This window comes from Lynx rufus, unplaced genomic scaffold (assembly GCF_022079265.1).
Source record: "Lynx rufus isolate CCGP_SWC_20201006 ecotype Redwood Valley unplaced genomic scaffold, mLynRuf1.p SCAF_1, whole genome shotgun sequence".
In the NCBI taxonomy this organism is placed as follows: domain Eukaryota; kingdom Metazoa; phylum Chordata; class Mammalia; order Carnivora; family Felidae; genus Lynx; species Lynx rufus.
In genome coordinates this window covers 130,156,570-130,170,780 of record NW_025814823.1, presented here as the reverse complement: position 1 = coordinate 130,170,780, position 14,211 = coordinate 130,156,570, and the positions used below count along the sequence as shown (strand labels likewise).

The 14,211-nt window shown below is 36.7% G+C and overlaps 1 protein-coding gene across 2 annotated transcripts in view; it reads right to left on the bottom strand.

Annotated features, from left to right (window-relative positions):
- The window catches only part of IPO11 (importin 11), a 189,271-nt gene that overhangs the window by 49,515 nt on the left and 125,545 nt on the right, over positions 1 to 14,211 (bottom strand). For both annotated transcript variants that reach the window (XM_047087054.1, XM_047087064.1), the window contains exon 27: positions 13,219 to 13,340. In XM_047087054.1, the coding sequence (XP_046943010.1) occupies positions 13,219 to 13,340 (122 nt within the window). The remainder of the gene's footprint in view (positions 1 to 13,218; positions 13,341 to 14,211) is intronic.

The window sequence follows — 14,211 nt, the reverse complement described above, 5'->3', positions numbered from 1 at the left end:
AGACTTCAACTTTGTTTTATTCCTTTAAAAAAAACAGGTAGCAAAAACAATTAAGCAATTTAGAATGGTGAACACAAATGTCCTTACAGTAACCTCTGTGCTCTTCCTTTTTAATTTTTCAAAGAGATTTTTGGGTATAAAGAATACTGAATACCACCAACTAGCATCTTAATTTATTAAGGTATATGCCTTGCATTGAAAAATGATATAAAGTTGCATACCAAATTACTGGCAAAGATTACCTGTGGCAAGAAAAGTTGGGGAAAGTAAAAGAAGCCGTTTAATGACTTTTCAACTACACACACACACACACACACACACCCCTGAAATAGTGTGAATCTTTTACAGTAAAAATCTATGTATACTGTAATATTTTAAGGTAATGATTTAAAGAGTTAACTATAGGAGCACCTCGGTGGCTCAGTCAGTTCAGTGTACGACTTCAGCTCAGGTCATGATCTTGCTATTTGTGAGTTGGAGCCCTGGGTCTGGCTCTCTGCTGACAGCTTACAGCCTGAAACCTGCTTCATATTTTGTTTCCCTCTCTCTCTGCCCATCCCCGGCTTGCACTCTGTCTCTTTCTTTCTCTCTCTCTCTCAAAAATAAATAAACATTTAAAAAAATTAAATATAAAGAATTAAGTATAAATTGTTTATATTAATTGTTTAGTCATTAATTTTCCATAAAGCTCGTTGTTTAGATTTTCTAATTCTGTCATTAGTATTACCAATGCTCTGACAATAAAGTTCAAAAATCAGTAGTAATAGTTGTCAACTCTAACTCCCTTTTGATACTAGACCATTTTTCAGATCAAGACAATTACTTCATATAATAATATGAATTATTTCCATATTAAATATATACCTAATAGTGTGGATAGATAGATAGATAGTATATACTATAATAGGGAATATAAATATATACTATAATAGGGAAAGATAGGATAAAATAGGCAGAGAGGGAAAGGTTAGGACCTGAGGTCCCTGGGTGGGGAAAAACACATATTTTGGAACAATGCTGGGAGCGGTTTACCACAGCAAACCCCTAAGGGTATAAGGTCCCTCTTAAGAATATAACCTGGTCCCCTCAGGTTCCCCTCAGGAATTTGACAATAAAAATACCTAGCTAAACCATAAAACTTACGTTATACATGGGACAATATGACCAGTCTAACTCCTTACACAAAGGAGCCGAGCCAATCAGGAATGGACATCCCAGCGCCTAGAGTTACCAGCTAGCACGGACAGAATCTGAGAATGAACGCGGTGGAAGAAAACAGGGTGCTGACCAGAACCTTATAAAACAAGGACCCTTGCCTGTAGATGTGGGTTATTCACCTTTGAATGTCTCTTCCCTGTAGAGAGAACTTTCCTATTATTCTTCCTTTCTGAGCTTATACTCTAATAAACTTTTGCCTGCTGCTCATCTTGTGTCCACCTCTTCATTCTTTGAAGTGACAAAACAATGGACACCGGGGATTGAGGTAAAAAATCCTGTAACAATACAGGGTAACAGATTTTTTCTCAAAATGATTTACATTTCTCACAAGTATCTTTTGTGCCTGTCTATTGTTGTTGCTATTGAGTGGATAAAGCAATTAGAAAACCACCACCAAAAATTCCAAATGACAGAGAGATGACACGAATTAGAGGTAAAGATGGAATAAGAGCTAGATTTCTCAAGTCTGCTTCGTGTTTAGTATTTTCCAAAACACACAAAGTACAATAAGGTACATCTATCTCATGGAGTTTTCAATTGCGTCATACAACTTAAAGAGTTAGGATGGGATTCAGGACACCCTACCCCAAAATACAGCACCCTGACATACTGAATATTCTAAACTGAAGGAGTATGAGAAAAAGGGAGAAGCAAGAAGGACTCTCTGTGACCTTCCCTACACCCAGTCACACCCCATTATCATCTGTCCCTCATTCTTGGATGAGGTCACGAAAACTTCATGTGAGAGGTGCCCTCCACTATGGTGGGAGAAAAGCAGCAGCCTTATCTCCAAAGACAAAGAGAACTGTGAGAAGAATCCAAACAAACAGGCCTTGCAAAATTTCCAGTTTGCTACACTTACTTCATACCCGGTGCCCTATCATTATCTTTCCACAACTTTCCACTCTGCATCAAATCTAGCATAAAAACACATAGGTTTAACAAATCCCTCGGGATCTTCATTTCCTTTTGAAGGCTTCCGTGTCATGAAAAACTTAAATTTGTATGCTTTTCTCCTGTTATCTTGTCTTTGTCAGTTTAATTTTCAAATGCAGCCACAGAGTATGAGACAATGGAGGAAAACTTCTTCCTCTCCTACAGTTTCGAAGAAGTCAGAGAAATGGTCCATCGACATCAAAGAAAAATTTAGAGGAAAAATTACAAGGTAATAAGATCAGAACATTAATTAATTTTTGTCCTCCATTCCAGAAATATCCAAAGCAGACAAAACTATTTATTATTACTAAGTCTTAGAAATGCAAATTACACACTAAATAAAAGTGACAAAATAAAATACATTTTGTATTTCTCATATTGTACAAACTGAGGTAAACTTAAAGTGACTACAACCAACAATAACTCTAAACAATACATCATAGGTCTCAGGATGATATCCAGCAAAAATCTAATATCCAGAAAAACAAAGTTTAGCCTTTCTGTTCATAGGGGCTGCAGCTGTTAGAAACAAGTGATCACACCTACAGAAGAACACAGAAATCAAAACCTCACAAAAGGGTGATAGAGTTACAGAATTCAGAGACCTCCTCATCTTACTTGGTATTGAGCACATCACTAAATAATGGCAAAACTGGCCACTAAAGTTTTAGATTAGAACTCAACTTTCCCAGCTTCCCACTGCACTTATTGGAAGGTATATTCCCCCTGCTTTAATTAGTATTATTTCACAGCCCATTCATATTGTTAAGGTAATTTAAAATCTTCTCATTAGCTGTCAATCCTCTGGTGAAATCTTCATATCATCTCCAAGGGATAATAATCCTCCCCAATTTGAACTGCTACATTTGATTTTGCTCTAGAATAATACATCAAAATGGGTCCTCATATTCCTTTTCTGATTCCTAGTGATTTTCATTAGAACTATTGCTGAAGAGGACACTCAGCCTCCTAAAAGGGGTTCCTCCTTTTTCCCCCAGGAAATTGACTCAATGAATGATTTTTCCTCTCACACCTCTTGTAGAACCTTCATTAATACTGCCTTCAAATAACCTCCTACTTCAGGTATCAGTACAAATCTATTTTCTTTTCCCTTTAGAAATTCCATTACAAGTACAAGAAGGCATAAATAAAAGAACAATTATTCTATTACCATCTTTTCAATATATAACCACCTATGTTATGTAGCTACTGATCTTACAGATCTTAAAAGTTCTGGTCTTACAGATCGTATAGATCTTAAAAGTTACTGCTTTGGTGACAGATTAAATGAGGATGCTGAGAGGTAATGTTATCAAAGACAATTTCCAAGTTTCTGACATGAGTAACTGGGTGTTCAGAAGTATCCAATATTGAGCAGAGCATAGTGAACTGGTTACATTATCCCCATCAAATATATCCAATTCAGTAAATTACTGAGAGCCCACTAATGTGTCAAACATTGTGCTAGATTATAAGGGTACTAAAGATAAACAACATCTGGTCCCTGATCTGAAGGAGCTCAAAGGGGTCCTATAAGACAATGAATGTTCAGTTGACATACTCATTATAATAATACCATGTAGGCTATTCTGTAAGCAAGTACCCTATGTCTGGTGTTAAGCAGAGGAAAAAAAAAAAAAACAATAACAACAAAAACGTGTACACCATTATCATCACCATAGGCAGAATTGATTTACTGAGTATATACCACTTCCTAGGCATTGATCTAAGTATTTTACATGTATTAGGTCACTTAACACACAAAACAATCCAACAGTTTAGCTCAATTTTATAGATTAGGATAGAAATGTGTTAAATACCTTGTTCAAGGTCACACAGCGAACCCAAAAGCCAGGATTCACATCCACCCAGTGTGGTCCCAGGGCCTGGACCTCAAGTCTTTCACTGTATGTTCTCACTCAACACATGGGCCTAACCTCCAAAAAGCCCAGGAGGTGAGATATGTAAAACGCAAGCATAGAAGCAGAGCAAGCGCTACACAACAATGAATGTATGATTCAGTAAAAACATTTCAAGAAGGCAGAAATCACCTGTAGGCAGAGAAAGTGGAAGGAGTTTCACAAATAAAAAAAATGGAAGACAAATAAAACATGTCAAAGGATGGCAAAGATTTCAGGTAAAGCAACCAAACTGGAGCCCTTTTACCACCTATAATTCTACCCTCTTTCTCTAGTTTCCCTTCAACCTATAGCCTCTACTCTAAACCTTTTTCCATGACTTGTAATAAATACGGGGGTTTAAGGGCTCCATCACCAGTGAGTGCTAACTGAAGTAGCACATGCTGCTGTCTGGCTGCACATTCAACGATTATTGTAAATGTCTGGCAAATACAAACTGAGGATCAACTCTATACAACCACTGCATAAAGATGGGCCAATGAAAGCTTCTTCCTGGGCTGAAAGCCTGCCAATTTCTGAAAGGTGAAATGGAGGCAACAGCAATGACGAATGAACAAGAAAAATGAAGAGTGTCGGCAGGCATCACATGGAAACAATATGAATGGGAGAAAGCCTCACAGTAAATGATGGACAGCTTCAGGAAAGCCTAAATTGCTACCTTCACATACTTGGTCAAAGTGACTGATAGTAATCAAATTAGTATTAGCAGTATTAATAGATAAGATTAGAGCAATGATTGAAAGACTAATATTTCACCACTTACCATTTAACACTCCTATGCCTTCAACATTTTAATGGGCATGGTATATACAATGTCCAATTTAGCCTCCAAATAACCCAGAGCTGCTGGTTAGTACTACTGCCTCACAGGAGACATGAAAAAAAACTAAGAACCAGAAAGCGAAAACGGGTCCAACGTCACATCAACAGTAGGTGGAGCAAACACCTAACCCAAATTTAGCTTTCCTCTCCATCACACCATGTCTTTTTCTCTCTGAAACTGCTGTATGGAGTGAAAGCAGTTCAAGGAAAGAATCCGCCAAAGTACGATGCTCCTCAAGCGACAGAGGTATACTGGCTGCACAAGAAACACCAGGAAGTACACAGGACTCGTGACTGTACTCCTTTTGTCCCCTTGCTGGAGCTAGCTGCTCTGGGACAATTATTTTCCTTTATGGCTTCAGCCACTTTGAGGGCCACTTTGAGGGTGTGCACCCAATAGCTCATTCTCATTCACAAACTTCTCTTAATCTCATTCTAAAACAGTTTGAGATCCTGCACCTTTAGAGTCCTCTTATTTGACTATAGTTTGGTCTCTTGCGCGAGATGTTTAAAATAAGTTTACTGCTATACAATGGTTGCTGATCAGTTAAGAGTATTGAGTGTGAGATGAGGGTCACCTTATGAAACCGGTTTGTCAGAAACCTTTAATTTGTAGACAGGGCACTGGTCCTAGATACAGAAGATATGGAGAGTGTAGTCCCATATTCACAAGCATTCAAGAGCTTTCCCTAGTAGTTAGGACAGGAGACAGAAGACACAAAGAGTCGTTCTAAGGTGCAAGGGTACACTGACCAGTATGCCCACCAGCACCCTCAAGGTGCAGTGGCACCTATCACCACTGCACAGCAGGGTGCTCCAGCACATAATCAGAATTTTAAAAATACTGCTGAATGTTTGTTTTATCAGTACTGCAGGCTTTATATCAGGAAAGGAAGGTGGGGGCATTTTAGTTCTGCTACGTTTTAAGAGTAAAGTGGATTTTTACTGGAAACAAAAACCAAAATGGACTATTTCCATTCAAATTCTAAGGTAAGGGGACAAAAACACTTCAAAATACTTTACAAAGGGTTGACATTTTGGGGGTAAGAAGGGAGGGAGAAAGGGATTTCGAAGCACTGACAGAAAAACAAATTCACGTTCAGCTTTAAAAAAGAAGTTTTTAAAAGGATTATAACCCTTCAACAATAACAACAAAATCAGCAAGCCCAGGAATAAGTCATTTACCTCTTTTTTTCTCAAAACTGCTTTGTATACAGATAAAGGCAGTGAACCTGTGATTATGGCATCCATCGTTCATCTTCCTAAACCACCTTGTCTACATCCTCCAACTTCTGCTAGATTACAGCTAACAAAATTCAGTTTATGAATATTAATCAGCTCAAAAGTAGATATCTTATTCAATTTATGTCTGCAAAGAAGACCAGCCTATAAATTCACAGCAAGACCCAAAAAAATACATATGCACAGCCTAGTCGAATGACAAAATCATTAAAAGCTGCATCACAGAGGGGCTTTCCCAGATGAAATGAAATGATCAAAACCAGTCATTACTACAAACTATACTGGATTGCATACAAAGGAAAACATTCATAAGCCAAAGATTATTTTTTGAAAAGCCAAGGGTATATATCCCATTTGTAAACCATATAGTCAAAGGGAAGACAGGGAGTAGAACCTCACCAGGCAAGGTCCTGAAATTCCCAAGTACTCTTACACATGTTTTATTTTCCTTATCTAACAATGAGAGAGAAGTAAAGAGTCACCATTCAATACATCCTATAACGATTGCTCATTTTATGTTCGACTCTGACAATATAAAATTTCTAAACAACTTTCCCAGTGACACCTTACTGCCCTTTGCACAAACCTCTATATATTGAGATAATACACACTACATTAGAAATCAGTTCAAGCAAATCTTGACGAAAAAATTAATAATAAGAGCAACCATCACTCGCACACACACACAAAATGAAAACCCTACACTTTAAGTTCCACAAGGGTAAGGACTGCATCTGTTTTGCTCCTCACGGTAACCTCACCATCTAGCATTGCAGAGATGTTCAGTTAAATTTCATGGAAAGGGAGGGAGAATGATCAACTCTAAGGGGTAGAGTTATCACTAAGGGTGCTTTCAGCCACTCCCACTCTAAACTTAGTAGAATATGCACACCTGAAATACCACGACTTGATCATCTTATCAATTTCACACAAGAAGTAGAGGAAAAGTATGTTTCCCATCAGTCTTCTCAAATTGGCCTCTCTTATCTGGACTGTAGAGTTTGATACAGAAACTTACGCAGCTTTTCTGTCGCAACAGAGACAATGTAACTTTAATTGGTAACTTGACTTCCCATAATAGCTCAACCTACTATCAGGAACCCATTTATAAAATCAGACCTATACAATGTATAGGAATCTGGTGTTTTAATTACCTATCACTCAAAATAAATACATAAATAAATAAGTAAAATTACCCATCACTCTAATCCAGCCCAATAGAATGAGCAATCCACTAGCAACTGAGATTTTGATTAATCAACTTTAGAAACAATCAATCTTGAAGACTCTCATCTTTTTGAAATTGACACAGATAATTAGTATAAACAAACATGTCCACTAATAGCTTTTCATTTCAAAATTAACTAGCATTACAATGAAAACAATTAACGATGCACAAAGATTTTCAGCATTTATTTAATGTTTGTTAAATGGCTTAGAATTTAATTATACTCTTTGTATATCATATGCATATTTTAATTGTAGCACTACAGAACAGTATAAATTATCTTATTCATTATATAAACTGGTTTTCAGAGAGACTCACTTTTCCCAAGTGTTAAAATGAAACCTTAATTCCAAATCCCACAATCTCACACTACCTCTTTTCTGAATTTATAAAAACATATTTAATGCTCAAATGACTAATTTAAATGTTAAATATACATCCTTTTCAAAGTAAATACATCTAGATTCATTTTATACTCTTGGAAAGGGTATTGACAGGCAGATAACAAAATTTATATATACAATTAATTTAACACATTAAAATATTCCTAAGTAGTTGCATTCAAAGAACCCCTAATTTGCAACAACACAACAAATCTACAAATCTACAAACTTTCCTTTTTAAGTCTGCTAAATTAGGTGTGCTAATACGGCATAAGTGAAGAATGATCTATCTACCTCAAATAGTACTTTATACAGTGACCAAAAAGTATGCTACACTTCCTACCAGGACTGACAAACTGAGAAATCAAATTGGCTCAATTTTTCAGGCACAAACATTCTTTGGAAGTTCAGAAAAATGTATTTAGTTGGGAGAAAAAATGGCCCATGACTGTAGTCTAAGTATTACATTCATTCTTCATTCATTCAATAAACTTACTGTGTATCCCCTAAGGTGTTAAGCGTGCTGTTAAGAACAAAAGTTGATTAATACTCAGTGTATTAATCATGGGTTATTTTCTGTATGCTGATGGTTTGACGGATGCGATCTTGATGACCCTGGAAAGAATGCCCCTCCCAGGGCTAGCCAATTCCTAGAGATAGTAAATGACTGCCTTCCGACATACATTCCATATGCAAACCATCTGATCCAGAGCCCATACTCCACTACTTCTTTCATCAGGCTCTTACACTTAGAGCCACTATCCCCCTGCTCTAATCACCAAAGGGCCAGGTAACACACAAGTGGCAAAAGTGCCTACACCCTAGAGCCTACTGAAATTATTTAAACTAGCCCAGCCTAAACTTCCCATCCTAAACCTCCTCGCCCTCGCTTTCCCATTCCTTCCCATGGAAACCACAAGAAAGGTTCGTGCCCACATTGTCCCCCGACTCCCTGTGCCTCCAGACCAACCTGGTGCTTCCCTGTGGTTCTCTGTGGTGTGGAGTGCATCCTCCCCTTGGGAACTGCTAAAGACAAACCATCTTTCAATGGCCATTTCCCCTGATCTGATGGCCTCGCCATATCTAAATAAAAATAAAACCTGCACTTTACTTAAAGCACTCAGGACCTACTAACGATGCACTCATATTTAGTAATGTCTCCTGAACCAATAAATGACTGAATAAGCAAAGCATGAATGCTGGCAACAAACAGGCAAGCAAACACTAGATCGCAATTTCAAGACCTGAATCCTAGCATTTTCAGCATGTGACAAGTTGGGCAGGAGTGAAATGGATTTTTAAAAAATCCCCACATGACAATTAGTAGCTTATCTTTAACAGTACTGTTTAGCAATACTGTTAGATGGAAACTATTAACTGCATGATACATTACAGAGAAGAAAAGTGAACGGTATCTTGCAGGCCTGTCTTTCGAGGATGTATGTTCTACTCTCCACCCAGCTCTGTCCCTAATACCCTCACCACCCTTGCTCTAAGGCCTTGAGCTGGGGGGATGACAGAATCAAGACTGCAAAAGAATACAGGCTTCCTTATGAGAGTGATGAAAATGTTCTAAAACCAACTATGGTGATGGTTGCAAGACTCCGTGAAAAATTCTAAAAACGACCGAGTTGTACCCTTTATGTGGGTGAATTGTATGGTCTATGGATTACATGTCAATAAAGTTGTTACACCCCCCAACACACACACACACACACGTTTCTAAGACATTTTTCTTGGGAAAGACAAAAAATTGAGAACTGCTTCTCACTATAGAAAAGCTACTGAGATCTTAGGCCAACAATTTGCAAATAAAAGAAAATACTACAAAATATTAAAAAAATATATGACCTGGAAGTAAAAAAGAAAAACACATCCTATTTTAAGGGATGAAAATAAAATTCTATAAAGTTAAATACTCATTTAGAAATGGTCAGTTTTGGGGCGCCTGGGTGGCGCAGTCGGTTAAGCGTCCGACATCAGCCAGGTCACGATCTCGCGGTCCGGGAGTTCGAGCCCCGCGTCGGGCTCTGGGCTGATGGCTCGGAGCCTGGAGCCTGTTTCCGAGTCTGTGTCTCCCTCTCTCTCTGCCCCTCCCCCGTTCATGCTCTGTCTCTCTCTGTCCCAAAAATAAATAAATAAATAAATAAATAAATAAATAAATAAATAAATAAACAAAAAACAAACGTTGAAAAATAAATGGCTATGTCACCTCTGCCACGTTAATGTCTAAACCTCAATTGTCTTCATCAATAAAATGGAATTAATAAAAAAAAAAAAAAAAAAAAAAGAAATGGTCAGTTTAAGCCAAGTATAACTCAGGTGAAGCAACATGTCTACAACTTAAAAACTGTAAACTGCCTTTAATTTAAATATGTTTAAACTATACCAAAATAGTACTCTTTGGAAACTGTTACCTTGATTCAACTAGTCTAACATTTTAAAAGTCGTAAAATGACTTACCTTAGAAACCGTATTAAAGTTTTCTTAAATAATAATTAATGTTCAAGTGTAGATATTATATATACTATTTTTGAGATAAACGAGAATTATGGAGAGGTACCAAGTATCAAATCCAAGCAGATTTAGTAAATCTGATACTCAGAGGAGTATATTATAAAGGCAATTTCTCCCGGAAAGCAAGCTATCATACCTAAAAACCATGCAGCTTTGCCAATCTCTTTAATTATTCAACTAGCTTATGTTAAATATTCCCCATTAGTGACTTCCTTAAATCTAAAAATAAAAGTCAAAATTCTGGCAATACTTGCTCTCAAAGAACACTTACATCTGAAATGCTTAGAATCGCATTATAAAAAATGTGTCTTTGAAGGTGGCAGATGAATTGCTATTTTAGAGAAGACAATCAAAGTGAAGTTTGATTATTCTCATCTCCAAGTAGTAGTTTTGTTTAATCTATGACTTTGGAAGAAAATTTTTTGGAAAATATTAAAGGAGATATATGTAAATAATGTTATGGTCATATAAAAATGAAATGAAGAAAATACTGCTTCCTCTACATATAAATATGACCCTAAGAAAGGCAGGATATTCAAACCTGGAATTATTCCAGCTAAAGAAAGGAAGAGGGAAACAAAAATGACTCAAGACAACTGCACCGCATAAGTTTAAAAAAAAAAAAAAAAGATTGCACTATGTTAAGAAGGTGATCAAGACAATAGAACAAGAATGTACACAGCAGATATCCTTAAGCTGGGGATAAGGCAGAGTACTATAAAACATCATGAAGCAGAAAGTAACATTCCTTAGAACATATGTCACTGATACACATTTTAAAAATGAATTAATGAACAGGAATACAGACACTCAATAGACCTGAAAATGTACTTAATTAAAAATGAGTGCACGTACACAAAGAGACTTAGGCTTCTTGAACTCTTTCCTGCAGTAAATGGATGAATAAGTGAGAAAAGAAGAGAGAAAGAAAGGAAAGAAATAAGAACAGCTAACCTCATCTATCCAAATAGTCTGACCTTACATATATAAACTCATTTAATCTTTACAATACTCTCACTAGGAACGTATCTGCATTTTAAAAACAAGGAAATGTAGGCACAGGTAAGTCAAGTAAGACGGTCATGGTCATCAGCAAGTCACTACTAGCAATGAGATTTCAATGTAGTTCCGAAGTCTATAGTTTTTACCAAATTTCTCAACCAGAACTAGATTAGGGTAAAGGAGAGTTTAACAGTTTCCCAAATGGTCATTCTTGAAAGCAGTGATTCTAAACTGGAGGTTAGAGGTTCACTGGTATCTTTCTGCATTTAATGTGTGTTATCTCTAATTTACCCTCAAGAATTTCAGTACTTGGTTAGAGACAACTCTAACATGCTTTATTAACCTTAATATTTTTTCCATTAATTTATTCAACAAATGTTTACAGTGTTGGCTACTGTCCAAGACGAGGTTCTTTAACACTTCCATGTTAAAGGCCTAAATACTCTCAAGTCACTGTTTCTCCAGTAAGAAAGGAAAACAGAAGTAGAAACACAGGTAGCTGGAATTTGGTCTTCAGAAATCAGTAAGATCCCCCTCAATTTCAGAGTGAGGAAATATGTTGGTCTTGTGCACGTCCACCTAAGAAAGAGCACCACCCTGTATTTAAAGGAACAAGTCCTGGCATCCAGTGGGGCCAGCTCAAAATATGCCTTATGTTATGCCACATGCCACACACAAGGAAAGTTAGTTTACATCTTCAAGTTATTTCTTTGCTCTATAAAAAGAAAATATTCATGCCTATACCTCAAGACTGTATTAAAAATTGAATGAGATGTAAATGTTAAACATGTGGCAATATATAAAGACATACAGCATTACAGTATGTGTTCAATAATTATCTATTGCTATGGTGTTAGGACAAAACAACTACCTGTGGGCTTATTTCAAACTACCATATCAGAAATAAACAACACCTGCTAAATGGATTTATTTCAGTTATTTATAGGATTTAGTTTATCCTAACTTATCATTAGGATACAAGTGTTCTTAAAGTTCCCTAAGACATAATGATCTAGTTTATTATTCTCACACAAAATCAATTTTAAGGCCTGCTTTACACCTTTAAAATTAAAAGTATAAAAAAAAACAGGGGTGCCTGGGCATTTCAGTCAGTTAAGGGTCCAACTCTTGATTTCGGCCCAGGTCATAATCTCCCAGTTTGTGACTTTGAGCCCCGCATTGGGCACTGCGCTGACAGTGTGGAGCCTGCTTGGGATTCTCTCTCTCCCTCTCTCCCTCTTTCTCTGTCCCTCCCCTGCTGTGCTCTCCCTCCCTCTCTCTCTAAATAAAAAAATTTTCAAATAAATAAGTAAAGAGAGTGAGAGAGAGAGGGAGAGAGAGAGAGAGAGAACGAAAGAACGAAGTAATGCCAAACTCCACAGTGACAAGGGGTAAAAACAAAAAAAACTGATAGTGTTGTTTAACGTCCAAATCAAAGGATTTTAAATTTGCTTTATGGAAATGAAAGTTTTAACAAAGTGTGTAAACTATAACAAAATGACTTTAGCTATGCAAAGAGAAAAAAGAAATTGCAAGCTTCTTTAGAGATAATGCACAATAAGTAACAACAAATTATGTAACATTCTTTTGAATTACCAGGAGGATACTTTATAAAGTGCTACTGACATAATTTTACACGTTGACCTTATACAAAAAAGAGGACCTAAAATAAGTAATAAAATCTGATTATAAAAAAATGAAAATTCAGACAAAAGTGACATAAATTATGAAATGAACATGACCAAGTTGAAGTGAAGTGCCCACCGCTCCCATTCACATCTTTTTTAGATCTAGACCAACACTTATCCCATCACGGTCTACTAACAAAATTAGCACACATATATATATAATACAACACTGCCCAGCAACATGCAGCAATACCAATGGCCAAAGATAGTACTAATATTTTGATGCTTTAAAGAAACAAAAGTATTAAAAAGCATTTCCTCACCTATTATCAGATGGCAGAAGAGAAAGCAAAGCCAAAGCTGAAAGTTTTCTTCTTTCAGGCTGCGTAATGTTGTCCATTCGATCAACCCACATTTCAATCATATTTCCCAAAAGCTGATCCATCTGAAAAAAAGAGCAGGAGGCATCTTAAAATAGATGAAATGCTATTTACTTGCGGAGCACTACTGTTAAAGGCTAAGACCTCACAAGGTGTGGTTAAAGTTCAATTCCAGCAAATGACAGAACTGAAATACAAGAATTTGGGGCAAGCCTGGAGCTGGAAAGGAATAATTTGAGCAAACCGGAAAATGACTCTCATTAATCTTGAGAGCCAACTTATTCCGAGATCTAAATAGATTTAGATTTTAGTAATTTCATTTAATAAATCACCAATCCAATACACTCCTGACGCACTAAAAAAGTACACTCATTTTTCAAAATTGTCAACTTGTACTTAGGTTATAGTTACTCACTTGGGTGATTAGATGTTTAAATATTTAAAGCGTAATTTGCTGGACTGATTTGTTGCTACTTTTAGAGGAAAGGATAGGTTGTAACCTCAACCTGCAGTATTTCAAAGAAAAATCAGTTTCCAGGACATTTATATGCTACATTAAAAATAATCAACATAATACAGAATTGCTAAGTGTGCTGGTTAACTGTACCTTTCAACTCCGCCAGGCTAAGGTGTCCAATTGTCTGGTCAAATACTAGTCTAGATGTTACTGTCAAAGCAGTTTACAGATATGATTAACATGCACCAAGAGTTGACTTTAAAGAAAAGAGAGATTACCCTAGATAATGTGGATTGGGCCTCATTCAATCAGGGGAATTTCCCCTTAAGAGCAAAACTTAAGGTTTCCCAGAAAAGAAGAAATCCTGCCTCAAGACTATAACCCAGAAATCCTATTTCAATTTTCAGCCTTTCCTAAAAAATTAGGACTCGCCAGCGCCTACAATCAAGTGAGCCAATTCCTTAGAATCACTCCCTCCC